This window comes from Nelumbo nucifera, chromosome 7, assembly GCF_055504915.1.
Source record: "Nelumbo nucifera cultivar China Antique chromosome 7, China Antique-T2T, whole genome shotgun sequence".
In the NCBI taxonomy this organism is placed as follows: Eukaryota; Viridiplantae; Streptophyta; class Magnoliopsida; order Proteales; family Nelumbonaceae; genus Nelumbo; species Nelumbo nucifera.
This window is the reverse complement of record NC_142655.1, coordinates 17,588,764-17,608,540: the sequence shown is the minus strand read 5'-3', so window position 1 is coordinate 17,608,540 and position 19,777 is coordinate 17,588,764. Positions and strand designations below refer to the sequence as shown.

Here is a 19,777-nt window from a genome sequence, read left to right as displayed (position 1 = left end):
CAAATATCCTTGGCCGTTGGAAGACAATGTAGTTTCTTGCAATATGAGGTTGCATTGAGCAAATCAGCCATGACATAACAAGGGAATTATCCTGTTCCCACTTTGCAAATTTCGGGTATTCAAGATTTGGCTTCACCTCCTTTCCTGTGATGAATTCCAGTTTACCTCTCCCAGTAATGGTAAGTTTAGCAGATTGAGACCACTCTAAAAAATTGGTTCCATCAAGTTTAACTATAGTTATCATCCCACTAGCAATATCTGCAGTTCTTGGGAACACACTGGAAACCATCTGAACATCCTTGGATGATTCCATACTCTATCAAGACACTTTCTCGCCAACCAAAAAAGACCCCCAATACTTAACCAAAGTCACAAACCCAAGAACCAAGGTCACCACACAGTTAAGATACAAAAAGGAGGCCAAAAAACCAAATTGGCGGCAAAATAAAGGGAGAAAAAAAAACTCCCAAAAATTATACAGGGCTCAGAAAATTATGGGACCACTTTCTATCATTCCCAAAGAGTAAAACGACCTGAATGGTCTAGGTTTTACAGCAGAAGAAGCCATTAAACATGATGTACAAGGCTCGACATCAGATCTGAAATTTCTGTGATTTTCTCCTTGAAAAAATCACTAAAAATCATAGAAGCTTCGAATGAGGGCAAGAGTCATACCAAAATTCCTTAAAATCATGGCGAATCAAACCATGTAAGTTTCATTGACTGCCGCCGACACCTGTATGGACTGCTGACGTCATCCGGCGGTGGTCTGATGTCAGCAGTTCACCTCATGAGAGAGGATCAGCAGGAGAGGTACTCCCAAGTTCCCTTACCCGCTTTGGTACCAAGTTGACAAATAAAAGTTGAACTAGGGTTTAGAAGGGAGAAAGCAAGAGGAGAGAAGAAGAAGAAGAAGAAGAAGAAGAAGAAGAAGAAGAAGAAGAAGAAGAAGAAGAAGAAGAGATGTGTTGAGAGGTGTGTTCTTGTTATTGTTCACACCCTCAAAAAATCATTATACTTTGAACATAATAAATTACAAGGAAGCCCCTACTTGGACGCCCAAATACAAAAAGAATACAAGGAAGAGAAAGTTCCAAAAACACCCCTGTCTAAGCAATCTCAACAAAAATCGAAATCCAAATTTGCCTAGTGCACGAGGTTCCCATTAATGTGGGGTCTGGGGAGGGACAGATGTACGTACCCTTAGCCCTACACATACAGAGAGGCTGTTTCCAAGATTTGAAACCTGGTCACCCAGGTCACAATAGAGTAACCCAACCATTGCGCCAAGGTTCACCCTCTTTTTTGGTAATACAAGGGAGAATATAAATATGAAATATTTAATTGATTAGTTATAAATTGTATATAATATGGATTTTAATTAGACTGGGATCTTAGTCAGATCAGATGGGGTTAAATCCAAATCTGATCTGATTATGTGAACAGATCATCTGAATCTGAAATAATTGGATGGATGGTGGACTTTTGGAGTCCACTGATAGCCCTAGGTAGTTGGGACCATCATTAAGTATTGGCTTTTCTTACTGCAGGGACTGGTTCAGGAAATGAGAGTCAACCCTTCATTTTACAAAACCTAGGAGGCTAGGACACTGTGTGGGGTTTGACTTTTCATTTCAAATGTAGTATGAATGTGGGTATGAGGGTCCTATCAAATATGTCCAAGTATATATATATATATATATATATATATATATATATATCAAGCCAAACTTGATAACCTTCCCCTTTTGCATTGTTCTTTACTATGATGGTATCATGCTGTGCATGTAGTAAGAAAACAAAACGAAATTTTCTTTTGAGTGATAACAGAATTGATAATTTTTAAGAGTAATGAAATTACCAATAACATAATGAAAATGCATCCTAGAAATAGGGTTGTCAAGGTATTGACTAGTCATAAACTACTAAATTGTATGGTGTTCAGGACTAAGTGCTCAAATACCACATTTTCATTTTAGAAAAATGCAAGCATGGCTCCACAGTTTTAGCGTCATTATTTTGTTACTATGTTTTTTCTCCACTACCAAATAGATAATACTATTAAAAGAGGTGAGAAAGACATGATGGCGGATTGTCAAACTAGACAATCTTCTCAGTACAATCAACAAATGACTTTACTAAACCATGGGCCACAAGGTTAAGTTGGTGAAGGATATGCATAAACTTGAGAGAAACAAAAGAAGACTGGAGAGACAAAATATCTACCTGATGGGTTGACATGACCAGGCCACCGAACCAACACTCGCCAGCAAGGAAATAACAAGTTACTGTTATTTGCCAAAATAGTAATAGAATTCGAACTTAGAGGGCAAATAAATCGTAATCATAGTTTTTAAGGCACCAAGGCGAGGCACCCTGTTGCCTAGTTGCCTAGGCGATGGATTTATTTTTTTAAGTAAAACCATATATCCTAGGGTAGTTCCCTAGGTTCCATAACCATCTTTCCTTAATAATTATCCATAATTTTCATAAGAGAAGTATAAATTTCATGTTTTAAGTTTAGAAAATCAAGATTTTATGAGAAGAAAAAGAATAAAGGAAAGAAAATTCAAAAAATATAGGGGCTGAACCCCTACTTTTGTTATAGGAAAAGAAGAAAAGAAAAGGTGGAAGAAGAAGAAGATCTGTAAGAAGAAAATGTGTTGATTAGACAAAATTTTAAGTTCTTCCCTTGCTTATTGGTTCAGGTTTTGAAATCCTTGAGGATTCAATCAAGGATCAAAACTTCGATACAACACGCTCTGTATCGGGTGTATTGTATTGTATCTTTGGCGCCCCAATGCGCATGTTTACAGGTGTTTTCGGGAACCCATTTTTTAAAAATATATATTTAGAAGTGAAATTGAAAACCAAAGAAATAAAAAAAATAGGGGGAGTATCGTTATAAGTACTGATACACCTTTGCCGATATAGGGAGGTGTATCGATACTTTGAACCATGGGTTCAATACAACAGTTAGCAATGTTTGTGTTGATTAAACCCTAGCAAATAAGAAAATAATAAAAAGAAATTAGTACATAAACACATAAAATGACTATTCTAGTTTAATAATGCCTATTTTATAATTATAATGTCAAAAAATAAAAAATATAAAAGTATTTTATAACATAGTGCACAAAACTACTTGGCGACTGGGCGAGGTGAGCCTCCAAGGGCGCCTTGTTGCCTAGGCGCCCGCCTAGACAACTATGGTCGTAATGCATCCAAGATTGCGTGCATCTCCGTAGCCTTGATGACAACATAGAAGCACAGACAGAGTTGTGCACCTCAGAACTTGCCATGACAATCCAAAAACCACACAGCTCCCCCAAGCCCCTTTAATAGAGTGTTAGAGTTCACAGAACAAGGGTATTTTGGTCATTTGGGTGTATTTGTGTGAGAGTGAAAGGTCTGTTTTATTCAGGTCTAAGTTGTGTGCCCCATCACTTATGAGGGGCAATATAGTTTTTCTTGTAACCAAACTTATTTTAAGATAAATACAAGTGGGTCGACTAGAGAGGACTGATTTTTCCTCATCTAGTCGAACCCTTATTCTCCTCCTCCTCCTCCTTCTTCTTCTTCTTCTTCTTCTTCTTCTTCTCTTCTTCTTCTTTCTCTTCTTCTCTACTTTAACCTAGAATCGAATAGGGATTTTACATGGTATCAGAGCAATAAAACCTAGTTCTCTTTTCCCTTTTTTTTCTTCTTTCCTTACTGTTTGTCTTCTTCTTGGGTTTGCCGCCAACCATTTCATCTTTCTTCGATTTTCTTCTAGCCTGAGTGGAAGCTTGACAAGAGGCCAAAAAGGAGTGGTCATTTTGTGGTTTTGGAGGTGAGTATGCCTCCAGTTACTGTGGTGGTGGTTGTTGAAGTGGTATACTAGATGCCCTCTATTCTGTGATACGAAGATGGCTGTTTGTGGACAGGTATGAACAATTTTGTTTTTTGCCCAAATAGTGGACTGTAAATGCTGTGTTTTGGTTCAAAATATATATTTTTTTTGTGGAGGTTTGAAGTGATTAGTATGCATATCAGCCTTGTTCTCCTCTGTTTTTACCTAGTATGTGTGCTGAAAGTAGGGTTTTTCAACTGCTGAAGTTCACGACAGAACGAGGTTTCTGGTGGGTTTGAAGGCTGAATATGAACCTGTCCGTGCACAAATACTGGGGGGTCTACCCTTCCCTCACTTGAAGAAGTGTTTGCCCGTCTTAGGAGGACATCTATTGAGTCTACAGAGCATTCTTCTCTCTCAAACAAATATGAACTTTATGTTCCTAGATACAACTAAAGAGATCTGGGATCATGCTAAGAAATTATATCTGGGCAAGACAATACAACTAAGGTGTATCAGTTGTACCAAGAGTACTTCAATCTGAAGCAAGGTAGCCAGAGCTTGGAAGAATACTATGCAAGTTTTAGGAATATCCGAAATGAGCTTAATGTGTATCATCCTTTGACACCGGATGTTCAGGTTCAGGAACAACAACGTGAGAAACTTGATGTAACGAGGTTTCTGGTGGGTTTGAAGGCTGAATATGAACCTGTCCGTGCACAAATATTGGGGGGGTCTGCCCTTCCCTCACTTGAAGAAGTGTTTGCCCGTCTTAGGAGGACATCTATTGAGTCTACAGAGCATTCTTCTCTCTCAGACAGATCTGGTTTGGTGGTGGCTAGAGGCGGAGGCTGTGGAAATAGAGGTGGTGGTGGCCGTGGTCTTCCAGGAAACCGAGGTGGTCCCATGTTTAACTGGGCTGGTGGCCGAAGTGGAGATCGAGTTAGGGGAGGTCGTGGTAAAGGAAGAAGTAATGCTCCTAGGAAGTGTACATATTGTGGATTAGAGGGGCACACTGTTAATTTCTGCTATGATTTACATGGTCCACCCAACACTTGGGCTAACCATGCTGTGACTAGGGGCAGTGGTATAGTTAGTGAAAATCAGCAAACGGATCAGACTCCCTTCACATCTATTGGTGCTTCTGGGAAGGAGATGGTGAGCGTACCTCATGCAGTATATGAACAGTTTTTTTAGACATCTTCTCAGCAGAACATAACTACCCTTACCCATTCAGGTATGGCTTGCTTGGCTTCCAAGCCTTCACACTGGATCATTGACTCCGGAGCCTCGGACCATATGTCTGGGACTCCAAATGTATTCTTTTCTCTTTCTCGGTCTTCCACATCTCAAACGGTTACTCTTGCTAATGGTTCTACATCTCCCATTTGTGGTGTTGGTGATGTTGATCTCTCCTCCTTCTCTTTATCATCTGTTTTATATGTTCCTAAGTTCCCTTTTAACCTTATGTCTGTTAGTAGATTAACCAAGTCACTTAATTGTCCCATAACCTTTTATCCCTCTTCTTGTGTGTTTCAGGATCTCAAGATGGGGATGAAGATTGGTGGAGGGCATGAGGCAGGTGGATTGTATTACCTTGATGGTGGTGGTCCTCCAATAGCCTTTCAGTTGTTTCTTACTCATCTTCAATGGCACTGTAGACTTGGTCATCCTTCTCTCAAAACTTTGAAGTTGCTGGTTCCTTCTTCGAGTCATCTTTCATCGTTGGATTGTGAATTGTGTCAGCTTGGGAAACATCATAGAGTCTCTTTCAGTCTAAGAGTTGATAGTCGTGTTTTGAGTCCTTTTTCTTTAGTTCATTCTGATGTTTGGGGTTCAATCAAAGTGATGTCATACAATGGCTATAAGTATTTTGTAATTTTTGTTGATGACTTTTCAAGAATGACATGAATTTATCTTATGAAAGATCGTAGTGAATTGTTTTCCATTTTTCAGAAATTTTATGCTCAAATACGTACACAGTTTGGTGCTCATATTTAAAATTCTTCGCTCCGATAATGCAAAAGAGTACATCTCAACACCATTTCAGCAATACTTAGAGCACCATGGGATAATTCATCAAAACTCGTGTTCCTACACCCCACGACAGAACGGTGTAGCTGAACGCAAAAATCGACATCTCCTTGAAACTGCTCGGTCTATGATGCTTAATATGAATGTCCTAAAGCATTTTTGGAGTGATGCTATCCTTACATCATGTTTTCTCATCAATCGGATGCCCATGTCCATCCTTGGAAGTCAATCCCCCTTCTCGGTGTTGTTTCCTACCTTGTCCCCATTTTCTCTTACTTCGAGAGTCTTTGGGTGTGTTTGCTTTGTTCAAAATTTGGGGTATGGTTTAGACAAGTTAGATGCACAATCTACTAAGTGTATCTTCCTTGGTTACTCCAGGATTCAAAAAAAGGGTATAAGTGCTATAACCCTAACTCCCATAAGTCATTTGTGTGCTCCAATGTCACCTTCTTTGAATCGGTTCCTTTTTTCTCGGACACTGTGGTTTCTTCTCCTTCTCTTGTAGTTTCTCTTCCTGTCCCTATTGAGGATCCTCTTCCCATGGTCCCCATTCCAGTTGCAGTTCCCCCTGTAGTTCCTCCTCCCGTGCCAATTACTAGTGAGAGACCACCAATCAGACAAGTGTATACTCATAGAAGCGCACCGGCCCTTCCTCCAATCCAGCCCTCGTCGATAGATCCTATGGTTGCTTCTCCCTCGGACCTTGATCTTCCTATTGCCCTGCGAAAAGGTAAACGCACTTGTACTTCTCATCCTATTTGACACTATGTTTCCGTTGCTCACCTTTCTGCTTCTCATCACAACTTTATATCATTGCTATCATCTGTTTCCATTCCCAAGATTGTCCAAGAAGCCCTTACCTCCCTAGGGTGGCGGCAAGCCATGGAAGAGGAACTCTTTACTCTACAACACAATCACATGTGGGAACTCACTGCTCTTCCTCCTGGTAAGCATGTTGTTGGGTGTAAGTGGGTTTACATAGTGAAGTATCTTCCAGATGGCAGTGTGGAGCGATTGAAGGCCAGGTTAGTGGCCAAGGGCTATTCTCAGTTGTATGGTGTGGACTATATGGAGACATTTTCTCCTGTGGCTAAAATTGGTTCAGTTCGGGTGTTGATTTCATTAGTTGCTATGTATGATTGGCCTCTTGTGCAACTTGACATAAAAAATGCTTTCCTACATGGTGATCTCATTGAGGAAGTGTATATGGAGCAACCGCCAGGGTTTGTTGCTCAGGAGGAGGATGGTAAGGTTTGTAGACTCAAAAAGGCAATTTATGGACTGAAACAATTTCCACGCGCATGGTTTGGCAGGTTCAGTGAAGTAGTGAAAGACTTTGGGATGAAACAATGTCAGGTAGACTATTCTGTGTTCAGCCATGACTCAAAAGATGGAAAAATCTTGTTAGTGGTTTATGTGGATGATATTGTCATAACTGGGAGTGACAGGTTGAAGAAATTCTTACAGGACCACTTCAATACGAAAGATTTGGGTAAGCTGAAGTACTTCCTGGGAATAGAAGTTGCAAGGTCAAGACATGGAGTTAGCTCATGTCAAAGAAAATATGTTCTTGACCTACTTGAAGAAACAGGGTTGTTAGGTGCTAAACCAACAGAGACTCCTATGGAACTGAATGTCAAGTTGAGTGTTGATGCAGGCGAGGAGTTTGATGATCCTGGAAGATACAGGAGGTTGGTGGGAAAGTTGAATTATCTGACTATTACCCGACCAGATATATCATTTGCTGTGAGTATGGTGAGTCAGTTTATGCAACACCCTCGGATTTCTCATTGGGAAGCAGTTCTAAGGATCGCTAGGTACCTGAAGGGTGCTCCAGGCCGTGGTTTATTATATAAAAGTGGAGGGCCCCTCGAGATAGTAGGGTATACAGATGCTGATTGGGCTGGTTTTGTATTAGACAAGAGATCAACTACAAGGTATTGTACCTTCCTTGGTGGCAATCTTGTAATTTGGAAGAGCAAGAAACAAATAGTGGTGGCAAGGAGTAGTGTAGAAGCTGAGTACAGAGCTATGGCTCATACCACATGTGAACTGGTATGGTTGAAGAACTTGCAACAAGAGATGGGGTTCTCAGTTGACAAACCTATGACACTATACTGTGATAACCAAGCAGCTGTCACATCTCTTTCAATCCAGTCTTCCATGAGAGAACCAAGCATATTGAGGTTGATTGTCATTTGTAAGAGAGAAAGTGATCAGTGGAGTGATAACCACATCTCATGTGAGCTTGGGAAATCGGTGGGCAGATCTCTTTACAAAGGGATTGTCTCGAGTTAGAGTAGATTATATTTGTGACAAGCTGGGACTATATGACATGTACTCTCCAGCTTGAGGGGGAGTGTTAGAGTTCATAGAACATGGGTCTTTTGGTCATTTGAGTGTATCTATGTGAGAGTGAAAGGTCTGTTTTATTCTGGTCTAAGTTGTGTGCCCCATCACTTATGAGGGGCAATATAGTCTTTCTTGTAACCAAACTTATTTTAAGATAAATACAAGTGGGTCGATTAGAGAGGACTGATTTTTCCTCATCTGGCCGAACCCTTCTCCTCCTTCTTCTTTCTCTTCTTTTTCTTCTCTATTTCAACTTAGAATCGAATAGGGATTTTACAAAGAGAGCCCCATCACAAAAAAACAACAAAGTCTGAGTTATAGGATTGATACATTAAAGGCTGTAGACATTCATTCTATAGCCGCATAAAAGAATGTAGAAGCAATGGAAGCTTATAAAATGGGAAGGGTGGGTCGAGTTTGACTCTCCTTGTTGACAATACAAGAATGTCAACAAGTCTCCATTACAACTAGCAGTGGAGAACGACTCCTGCTAGTCGTAGTTGAGTTTGTACTGCCCAGTTCCCACTCTATTTACTTAGTGGAGCATGACTTATCAAGAATAGGAAGGCTTCCAATATGATATATTGTAAATTCTAATCCATTTGCCTGCATTCTGTCATTCTGTGCCAAAATTTGGTGTTTCAGTTTTGAAATCTCACGACTATGCTCAGTTTCCTCTCTATTGGGCTACCATTAGCACGAACACCAAGGTCATCTTTAGCTTTGGTTGCTTAAGCCTCAATTTTATTGACAACAATTCTTATAAGTATACATACAATTTAGTTTGTTGATAAAAAGTACATATTACTTAGATTGCTCCTTTTAAGCATGTGTGGTTACATCATATTATTTTGTTTATTAACCTCAGTTTCTTAGCTTTGTTTGATGGTTTGGAACAAAATTAGTAATTTAAAAGGGTGACAAGGTGTATCTATACTTCTTTTATCATTTCACAGAATATCATTCTATATTTTCACATCTTATTTTCAAAAAACAAAAAGAAAATCACATAGTGCACAATGTTTCCATAATATCTTTTATTTTTACACTATTTCCATATGACATTTCTGAAATGTTTCCTATATCTGGATGACCGATATTCCACCAAGACCGACATTTTAAACCTTGTACCATAACATTCTTTGTTCTTGGTTTACTGCAAGTTTAAAACCCTCGATGTAAAATAGAGTGCTCTATACCCTTAGATTGTTGGCACCATGACCCCAACCCCGGTGTAGGCGGGATTCAATTCCAAGTCTCCACTACGCCTAGGAGGAACCTTACCAACCAGCTGGTTGGCACCTTGCAATATGTAATTCTATATTATTTATTTACTTTTTTGATCAGAAAATGAGAAGTATTTATTAATTTAAAAATTATCGATTTAGAAATTTAGTACAAACAGTCCATCAAAAATGTAATCAGATTTACAACAGATTACAATAATGCCGAGAAGAGTGTACGTCTATCAATTCCTTGCTTGGGTAGAACATCTGCCAGCCCAATTGCTTCCCTTTTTACCCAACCAAAACTAGAGTTGTATCTCTTTGCAAGTAGGTTAATTTCTCTAAAGACAAATCTGAATTTCCAAGGTGCTGAATTATTTCAGTACTATTGTCCAAATTATTTAAGTACTATTGTTTTTTTATTGCTTTGTTATCACTCAGGCATCATCTTAGGCCATGGTGTAGACCAATAAAAAAAAATCCTAGGCCATGGTTTGCCTAGGGACATCAAAACGCCCATGAATTTGCATTACTGCCTTACCGAATTGTTTTTTCTATGGTTGTCATATCGCTTTCAACAAATTTTTGGTAGGATTTCATTTCACAAAATGTCTTTTTGACGGGGTTTTGCTCATTGCTGTGGTCAGGATTTGGTCTTTGTTCAAGAAGATACTCATGAAGCTAGAGATGTAGATTTGTGTCCAAGAGAAGATGCTCTATACAAAAGTTGTCATTTATTCTTGTCAGGGGGAGACAATACACCTACTGGAACCATGCCATCTTCTGAAAATGTGAGCTCTTGCTATTAATTCTTGTGAGAAAATCATTCTTCTTAAATAATTGGTTAATCCATGCTCAATTCTTAATGGTGTGAGAGTTCACCAATGTCTGTGCCTTGTATGGTTGTATAACTTCTTTAAAAGTTATTTTCTGCACATGCAGCCTTTTAGTTTAGAAGAATGTTTATGCAAACTTATAAGAGGAATGCATGTAGCAATCTGTTATGTCATTTTTCAATTAGTTGTTCTTTATATATGCTACCTAATGGATTTAATGGGAGTGAACAGATCAATACCAATAGTCAGCTTAGTTTCTTTGTTACTTGTAGGAAATATAGCAAATTAGCAATATGCATCCTGTCAGATTAGATGTTTGGTGTGATCCAATTTTAATTATGCATAGATTGGTACATGTTGCTTATGTACTTGTGGCATCTCATATATAACCTTTGCAATAGGGACATTTAAAGGAAAATAGACAGACCCATTTTTCAGTCAAGATCTGCTAATCACTTAGCTGATGGTTTGGCAAAATCAGGGTTACACAGAAATTGAATGCATTGGGGAATATTATACCAAGTGAAATAAATGACTTAGGAGTAATTAGCCGAGGAGAACCTCAAAGGGTGCTAGGCACATGAGCATTGTACTCTATATATATATTTGTGAAAATAATAAAATTCTGTTTGTTACTGATAAAGGAAAAAATCATCCATTCCGAAGTCTAATTAAATGTATTATATCAGGGGTGATCATGGGTTGGGATGGGCTGGGCTTGGCATCTATAATAAGGGCTATAGCCTGGGCGTAGGCCTTGGCTTGAAACATAAGCCCAGGCCCGGGCCTATGATTTTAAATGTAAAATATTAAATATGTATAATATATGCCATATACATATAAAACTTATGTTATACTTTGTATAATATAAAATATCTAAACTATGTAGTACTGACTTGCCTTGGTTTCTGTGTAGGCCATAAAAGTTAAAAGATAGTATTTTACTAGCATCATATCATATAAGGTTAATACTTGGAAAAGGTAGTGCAAATTGAAGCCCAAGTGACTTTAGGGCTTTCTTTTTTAGTAGGGTGTTTTGATCATAATTCATAAAAAAATAACTTGAGTAGAATTAGGGTTTCCCTATTCAGGGTATATAAGTATGCACTATGTCTGCTAAAACCCCTTAATTATATTTCTTGAAGGAAATACCCTTGGATTTTGATCTTATGTGAAAGAACTACTTTGTAAGGGTTAAACCCAATAACAGGTATAAGCAGTCCCATCAGCTTGGACTCTTAATGGGTTATACCCATGAGTGGGCCCCACAATTTGGTAGATAGGTCATGGGACCCATACACCATTGGGTACATCTTAACAGTGAGTCCTGTTAATCGATAAAAAGTGGGACCCACTATACTGATTTGGTGGTGGGCATGATCCACCTTAATATTTTAAACTCAAATATTTTGACAATGGGCCCCGCTAATAGGCGGGACCCACTAGTTTGATTTGATGGTGGACATGGCCCACTTTAAAGTTTTGAGCTTAAATATTTTGACAGTGGGCCCCACTGACAGGTGGGACCCATTAGGTTGATTTATTAGTGGGCATGGCCTACTTTAAGATTTAAAACTTAAATATTTTGACAGTGGGCCTCGCTGACAGGTAGGACCCACTAGGTTGATTTATTAGTGGGCATGACCCACTGTAAGATTTAAAAGCTTAAATATTTTGACAGTGGGCCCCGCTGACAGGTGGGACCCACTAGGTTGATTTATTAGTGGGCATGACCCACTTTAAGATTTAAAAACTTAAATATTTTGACAGTGGGCCCCGCTGACAGGTGGGACCCACTAGGTTGATTTGTTAGTGGGTGTGACCCACTTTAAGATTTAAAACTTTAATATTTTGACAGTGGGCCTCGTTGACAGGTGGGACCCACTAATTTGATTTAATAGTGGGCATGATCCACTTTAAGATTTTAAACTTAAATATTTAAACAGTGGGCCCCGCTGACAGGTGGGGCCCACTAGTTTGATTTAATAGTGGGCATGGCTCACTTTAAGATTTTAAGCTTAAATATTTTGACAGTGGGCTCCGCTGATAGGTGAGACCCACTAGTTTGGTTTGATAGTGGGGATGACCCACTTTGAGGTTTAAAACTTAAATATTTTGGCAGTAGGCCCTGCTGACAGGTGGGACCCACTAGATTAGTTTAATAGTGGGTGTAACCCACTTTAATGTTTTTATATTGAATATTTTAACTTCTACTGATAGGTGGAACCTGCTATATTGATTTAATAGTGGGCATAGCCCACTTTGACATTGAATAATTTAACAGTGGACTCCGCTGATAAGTGGGACCTACTATGTTGATTAAATAGTGGGCATGGCCCACTTTAACGTTTTAAACTTAAATATTTTAACAATGGGCCCCACTAACAAGTGGGACCCACTAATATATGTTGCTTAAATAGTGAACATGGCCCACTTTAAACTTAAATGTTCTGGTTATGGTTGGTGGGACCCACTAAATTAGCATTGCTATTATACAGTAGATCTACTTGGATTTGGTGGAGAGGATCCACCGATTGCAATACTGTACTATGCTGTTGCAAGGTAACTTGGTGGGGACCCACTAAATCAGATAGATGACATCTATTGTGACATTAGATATGGCTCACTAGTCAACCTTCTTTAATGGTGGGTAAGAACCACCGGACTAGCCCAAAGAAGATTAAATTAATTAGTGGGTCTACCCACTAAATCAGAATAAGTGACACTTGTCGTGAACAGTGAGTATGGCCCACTAGTTAGCTTGTTTTAATGGTGGATAAGAGCCACCGAATTAGCCCAAATATGATTAAATCAATTAGGATAAGTGATGTCTACTAGAACAGTGGGTATGGCCCACTAATCAGCCTATTTAAATGGCGGATAAGAGCCACCGAATTATCCCAAATATGATTTAATCAATTAGGATAAGTGATGCCTGCTAGAACAGTGGGTATGGCCCACTAATCAGCCTATTTGAATGGTGGATAAGAGCCACCGAATTATCCCAAATATGATGAAATCTTATAGTGGGTAGGACCCACCATTAAACAGAACTCTAGGTCCCAGTATTAATCCCTTTTTTATCTATTTTATACATTCTTTTGTGGTGGATAGAATCCACCGGATACGAGAAAACAATTGAGATAAGAGTTGGAGTTCAACAGAACCCTAGAGAGAGAAAGAGAGATATGGATTGGGAATATACTAAATTTAGGGATAGAAAATAAGAGATAAAATAAAATAACATAAAACCTGTACCTGTGTATATTTATCCTCTTCAATCAGTTCTAAGTTCTCTCCCTTATTTCCTCTCTTCCTCTCTCTTCTCTCCTTTTTCTTCTCTTTCTCTCTTTTTTTTTTTTTTATTTCTTTCTCTCCTCTCTTCTATCTGCCGACCCCATTTTCTTCTGCTCTCCCCCTTATATAGAGGGAGACAGTTATGGGGTAGGGAGGTTAGAGCAACCTCCCCACTCTTCATACGTGGGGTGGTTGCCTAACTCCCCCCCCACACCCCCATAACCAAAACTTTAAAATTTGAATTTATGTGGAGTGGGCCAGCTGTCAAATCTGGCCCCCCTTTCCAGCTTTATATTTATTTATATTATTTTATTTTATTTGTTTTACATCATATATTTTTAATTATAAGCAAAAGGGAAGAATTTGTGAGAAAAGTTTTTTGAGAATTGGAGCAGAGACATAATCCAATTGGAGAAAGATCTTAAGAGAATTCTCTGTGGAGAGGTTTGGTAGGGTCGGTTTTGGTTTGGGGATTCTAGGAGTAGATGTTTTGGGAAGTTTTTCTTTTTTAAATTTGTCTTTTTTTTTTTGTTTCTTGGGTCTGTGTGTTTGGTGGTTAAGGTTGGTCTTTGGCCTACTGTGGGTGATATCTAATCACCCTGGTGTATTACTATTTTTTTCTTTAATAAAATTTTCTTTTTTATTTATCTTCAAAAGAAAAAAATAAGGTTAAGCTTAATTGCATATGTGCATGGCATGCGACCTTAAACAAGTTATATATTGTTAGAATACACAAATCAGGGGTATTTTGGTCATTTGGGTTTATCTATTTGAGAGTGAAAGGTCTATTTTATTTAAGTTTAAGTTATGTGTCCCATCACTTATGATGGACAATATGGTCTTTCTTGTAACTATGCTATTGGAGATAAATATAAGTGGGTCGGCTAGAGGTGGACTGATTTTTTCCTAATCTGGCCGAACCCTTCTTCTCCTCCTTCTTCTAGGGATTTTACATGGTATCAGAGCAATAAAACCTAGTTCTCTTTTCCTTTTTTTTTCCTTTCCTCACTGTTTGTCTTCTTCTTGGGTTCGCCGCCAACCATTTCAGCTTTCTTCAATTTTCTTCTAGCCTGAGTGAAAGCTCGACAAGAGGCCAAAAAGGAGTAGTCGTTTTGTGGTTTTGGAGGTGAGTATGCCTCCAGTTACTGTGGTGGTGGTCGTTGAGGTTGTGTACTAGATGCCCTCTATTCTGTGATATGAAGAGGGCTGTTTGTGACAGGTATGAACAGTTCTGTTTTTTCTGCCCAAATAGTGGACTGTAAATGCTGTGTTTTGGTTCAAAATATTTTTTTTTGTGGAGGTTTGAAGTGAGTAGTATGCATATCAGCCTTGTTCTCCTCTGTTTTTACCTCATATGTGTGCTGAAAGTAGGGTTTTTCGACTGCTGAAGTTCACGACAGCAGTGGTGTGGTGGTGGTTGTACTGTGTTGAATGGTCTGTGGATGCTTCTAAATAGTTGAAAGTGAAACCTTGTGTCGTGTGGTGGTGTTATACTGATTTCTGTGTTTGATTTAATGACAGAGTGATTTCAGCTTTTGTATTTGATGTGCAATGTGTATTTGAAGAAGTTGGTGGTGCTGAAAGTGAGATAAGTTTTGTGGAAGTGCGTGAGGTTGTGCTGAATATTTGAAGGTGAATTAGTTAAGATGGCATCAATTGGAGATGGGAATGACAATAAAATAGGCGTTATGATTTCTCCAGATTACCTAAATGTTCAAATGACATCTATTAAGTTGAATGGTGAGAGTTATGTGCCGTGGGCAAAATCTGTGGAGGTGTTTTTAAAGGCCAAGAAAAAAGTAAAACATGTGAGAGAGGAGAAACCCTCCTCTGATTCTCCGGGGTTTAGTGACTGGGAACAGGAAGATGCACAAATAATGACATGGCTATGGAATAGCATGAACCAAAAATTAGCGTGAACTTTATGTTCCTAGATACAACTAAAGAAATCTGGGATCATGCTAAGAAACTATACTCCGGACAAGACAATACAACTAGGGTGTATCAATTGTACCAAGAGTACTTTAATCTGAAGCAAGGCAGTCAAAGCTTGGAGGAATACTATGCAAGTCTGAGGAATATCCGAAATGAGCTCAATGTGTATCATCCTCTGACACAGGATGTTCAGATTCAGCAACAACATCTTGAGCAACTTGATGTGACAAGGTTTCTGGTGGGTTTGAAGGCTGAATATGAGCCTGTCCGAGCACAAATACTGGGGGGGGTCTGCTCTTCCCTCACTTGAAGAAGTTTTTGCCCGTCTTAGGAGGACATCTATTGAATCTATACAGCATTCTTCTCTCTCAGATAGATCTGGTTTTGTGGTGACTAGAGGGGGAGGCCGTGGAATGAGAGGTGGTGGTAGTGGTCGTGGACTTCCAGGTAACCGTGGTGGTCCCATGTTTAACCGTGCTGGCGGATGGAGTGGAGGTCGGGACTCAGGGGGAGGTCGTGATAAAGGAAGAAGTAATGCCCCTAGGAAGTGTACACACTATGGAATAGAGGGGCACACAGTTAATTTCTGCTATGATTTACATGGTCCACCCAACACTTCGGCTAACCATGCTGTGACTAAGGGTGGTGGTACAATTACTGATAGTTAGCATACTGACCCGATCCTCTCCACATATACCGGTGCTTCTGGGAAGGAGATGGTGAGTGTACCCCGTGCAGTGTATGAGCAGTTCCTTCAGACATCTCAGCAGAACACAGCTACCCTTGCCCATTCAGGTATGGCTTGCTTGGCTTCCAAGCCTTAACATCGGATCATTGACTTTGGAGCTTCGGACCATATGTCTGGGACTCCTAATGTATTTTCTTCCCTTTCTCAGTCCTCCACATCTCAAACAGTTACTCTTGCTAATGGTTCTACATCTCCCATCTGTGGTGCTGGTGATGTTGATCTCTCCTCGTCTTTATCATCTGTTTTATATGTTCCCAAGTTCCCTTTTAACCTTATGTCTGTTAGTAGATTAACTAAGTCACTTAATTGTTCCATAACCTTTTATCCCTCTTCTTGTGTGTTTCAGGATCTCAAGACGGGGATGAAGATTGGTGGAGGGCATGAGGCAGGTGAATTGTATTACCTTGATGGTGGTGGCCTTCCAGTAGCTTTTCAGTCGTCTCTTACTCATCTTCAATGGCACTGCAGACTTGGTCATCCTTCTCTCAAGGCTTTGAATTTGCTGGTTCTTTCCTTGAGTCATCTTTCATCTTTGGATTGTGAGTCATGTCAGCTTGGGAAACATCATAGAGTCTCTTTTAGTCCAAGAGTTGATAGTCGTGTCTCGAGTCCTTTTTCTTTAGTTCATTCTGATGTCCGGGGTCCGATCAAAGTGATGCCATACAATGGCTATAAGTATTTTGTAATTTTTGTTGATGACTTTTCAAGGATGACATGGATTTATCTTATGAAAGATCGCAGTGAAGTGTCTTCTATTTTTCAAAAATTTTATGCTGAAATACGTACCCAATTTGGTGTTCATATTAAAATTCTTCGATTCGATAATGCGAAAGAGTACACCTCAATACCATTTCAGCAATACTTAGAGCACCATAGAATAATTCATCAAACTTCTTGTGCCTACACCCCACAACAGAACGGTGTAGCTGAACGGAAAAATTGACATCTCCTTGAAACTACTCGGTTTTTTATGCTTAATATGAATGTCCCAAAGCATTTTTGGAGTGATGCCGTCCTCACATCCTGTTTTCTCATCAATCGGATGCCCATGTCCATCCTTGGAAGTCAATCCCCTTCTCGGTGTTGTTTCCCACCATGTCTCCATTTCCTCTCACCCCAAGAGTCTTTGGATGTGTTTGTTTTGTTCAAAACTTGGGGCCTGGATTAGACAAGTTAGATGCACGAGCTACTAAGTGTATCTTCCTTGGCTACTCAAGGACTCACAAAGGGTATAAGTGCTATAACCCTAACTTCCATAAGTCATTTGTGTGCTCTGATGTCACATTCTTTGAATCAGTTCCTTTTTTCTCAGATACTGTGGTTTCTTCTCCTTCCATCGCAGTTCCTCTTCCCGTCCCTGTTGCGGGTCCCCTTCCCATGGTTCCCATTCCAGTTGCAGATTCACCTCCCATGCCAGTTACTACTGAGAGGTCACCAATCAAACAAGTGTATACTCACAGAAGAGCACCGACCCCTCCTCCAATTCAGCCCTCGTCGACAGATCCTGTCATTGCTTCTTCTCCCTTAGACCTTGATCTTTCTATTGCCTTGCGGAAAGGTAAACACACTTGTACTTCTCATCCTATTTCACACTATGTTTCAGCTGCTCACCTTTCTGCTTCTCCTCGCAACTTTATATCATTGTTATCATCTGTTTCCATTCTCAAGACTGTCCAGGAAGCCCTTACCTCCCTAGGGTGGCGGCAAGCCATGGAAGAGGAACTCTTTACTCTACAACACAATCACACGTGGGAATTCATTGCTCTTCCTCCTAGTAAGCATGCTGTTGGGTGTAAGTGGGTTTACATGGTGAAGTATCTTCCAGATGGCAGTGTGGAGCGATTGAAGGCCAGGTTAGTGGCCAAGGGCTATTCTCAGCTGTATGGTGTGGACTATATGGACACATTTTCTCTTGTGGCTAAAATTGGTTCAGTTCGGGTGTTGATTTCATTAGCTGCTATGTATGATTGGCCTCTTGTGCAACTTGACATAAAAAATGCTTTCCTACATGGTGATCTCATTGAGGAAGTGTATATGGAGCAACCGCCAGGGTTTGTTGCTCAGGGGGAGGATGGTAAGGTTTGTAGACTCAAAAAGGCAATTTATGGACTAAAACAATCTTCACGCACATGGTTTGGCAGGTTTAGTGTAGTGAAAGACATTGGGATGAAACAGTGTCAGGTAGACCATTCTGTGTTCAGACATGACTCAAAAGATGGGAAAATCTTGTTAGTGGTGTATGTGGATGATATTGTCATAATTGGGAGTGACAATAACGGGATTGACAGGTTGAAGAAATTCCTACAGGACCACTCCAATACGAAAGATTTGGGTAAGCTGAAGTACTTCCTGGGAATAGAAGTTGCAAGGTCAAGGCATGGAATTAACTTATGTCAAAGAAAATATGTTCTTGACCTACTTGAAGAAACAAGACTGTTAGGTGCTAAACCAGCAGAGACTCCTATGTAACTTAATGTCAAGTTGAGTGTTGATGCAGGTGAAGAGTTTGATGATCCTAGAAGATACAAGATGTTGGTGGGAAAGTTGAATTATCTGACTATTACCCGACCAGATATATCATTTGCTGTGAGTATGGTGAGTCAGTTTTTGCAACATCCTTGGATTCCTCTTTGGGAAGCAGTTCTAAGGATTGTTTGGTACCTGATGGGTGCTCCAGGTCGTGGTTTGCTATACCAAAGTGGAGGGATTATTGAAATAGTAGGTTATACAGATGCTAATTGGGCTGGTTCTATATCAGACAGGAGATCAACTACAGGGTATTGTACCTTCCTTGGTGGCAATCTTGTAACTTGGAAGAGCAAGAAACAAACAGTGGTGGCAAGGAGTAGTGCATAAGCTGAGTACAGAGCTATGGCTCATACCACATGTAAACTAGTATGGTTGAAGAACTTGCTACAAGAGATGGGGTTCTCAGTTGACAAACCCATGAGACTATACTGTGATAATCAAACTGCTGTTCACATCTCTTCCAACCCAGTCTTCCATGAGAGAACCAAGCATATTGAGGTCGATTGTCACTTTGTGAGAGAGAAAGTGATAAGTGGAGTGGTAACCACATTTCATCTGAGCTCAGGAAATTAGTGGGCAGATCTCTTTACAAAGGGATTGTCTCGGGGCAGAGTAGATTATATTTGTGACAAGCTAGGACTATATGACATATACTCTCTAGCTTGAGGGGGAGTGTTAGAATACACAAATCAGGGGTATTTTGGTCATTTGGGTTTATCTATTTGAGAGTGAAAGGTCTATTTTATTTAAGTTTAAGTTATGTGCCCCATCACTTATGAGGGACAATATGGTCTTTCTTGTAACTATGTTATTGGAGATAAATACAAGTGGGTCGGCTAGAAGTGGGCTGATTTTTTCCTAATCTGGCCGAACCCTTCTTCTCCTCCTTCTTCTTCTCTTCTTCTTCTCTACTTTAACCTAGAATCGAATAGGGATTTTACATATATTATATGCATTGTATGTCTCATATTGTAATATTTATCATCAT

At 39.7% G+C, this 19,777-nt stretch overlaps 1 protein-coding gene across 11 annotated transcripts in view; it reads left to right on the top strand.

Moving 5' to 3' along the window:
• Positions 1 to 19,777, top strand: part of LOC104607858 (uncharacterized) — a 57,543-nt gene that overhangs the window by 14,566 nt on the left and 23,200 nt on the right. For 6 of the 11 annotated variants that reach the window (XM_088891569.1, XM_088891568.1, XM_010273609.3 and 3 more), the window contains exon 3: positions 10,092 to 10,235. In XM_088891569.1, coding sequence (XP_088747695.1) covers positions 10,092 to 10,235 — 144 coding nt within the window. The other 5 variants (XM_088891576.1, XM_088891574.1, XM_088891572.1 and 2 more) reach the window with 4 other exon arrangements.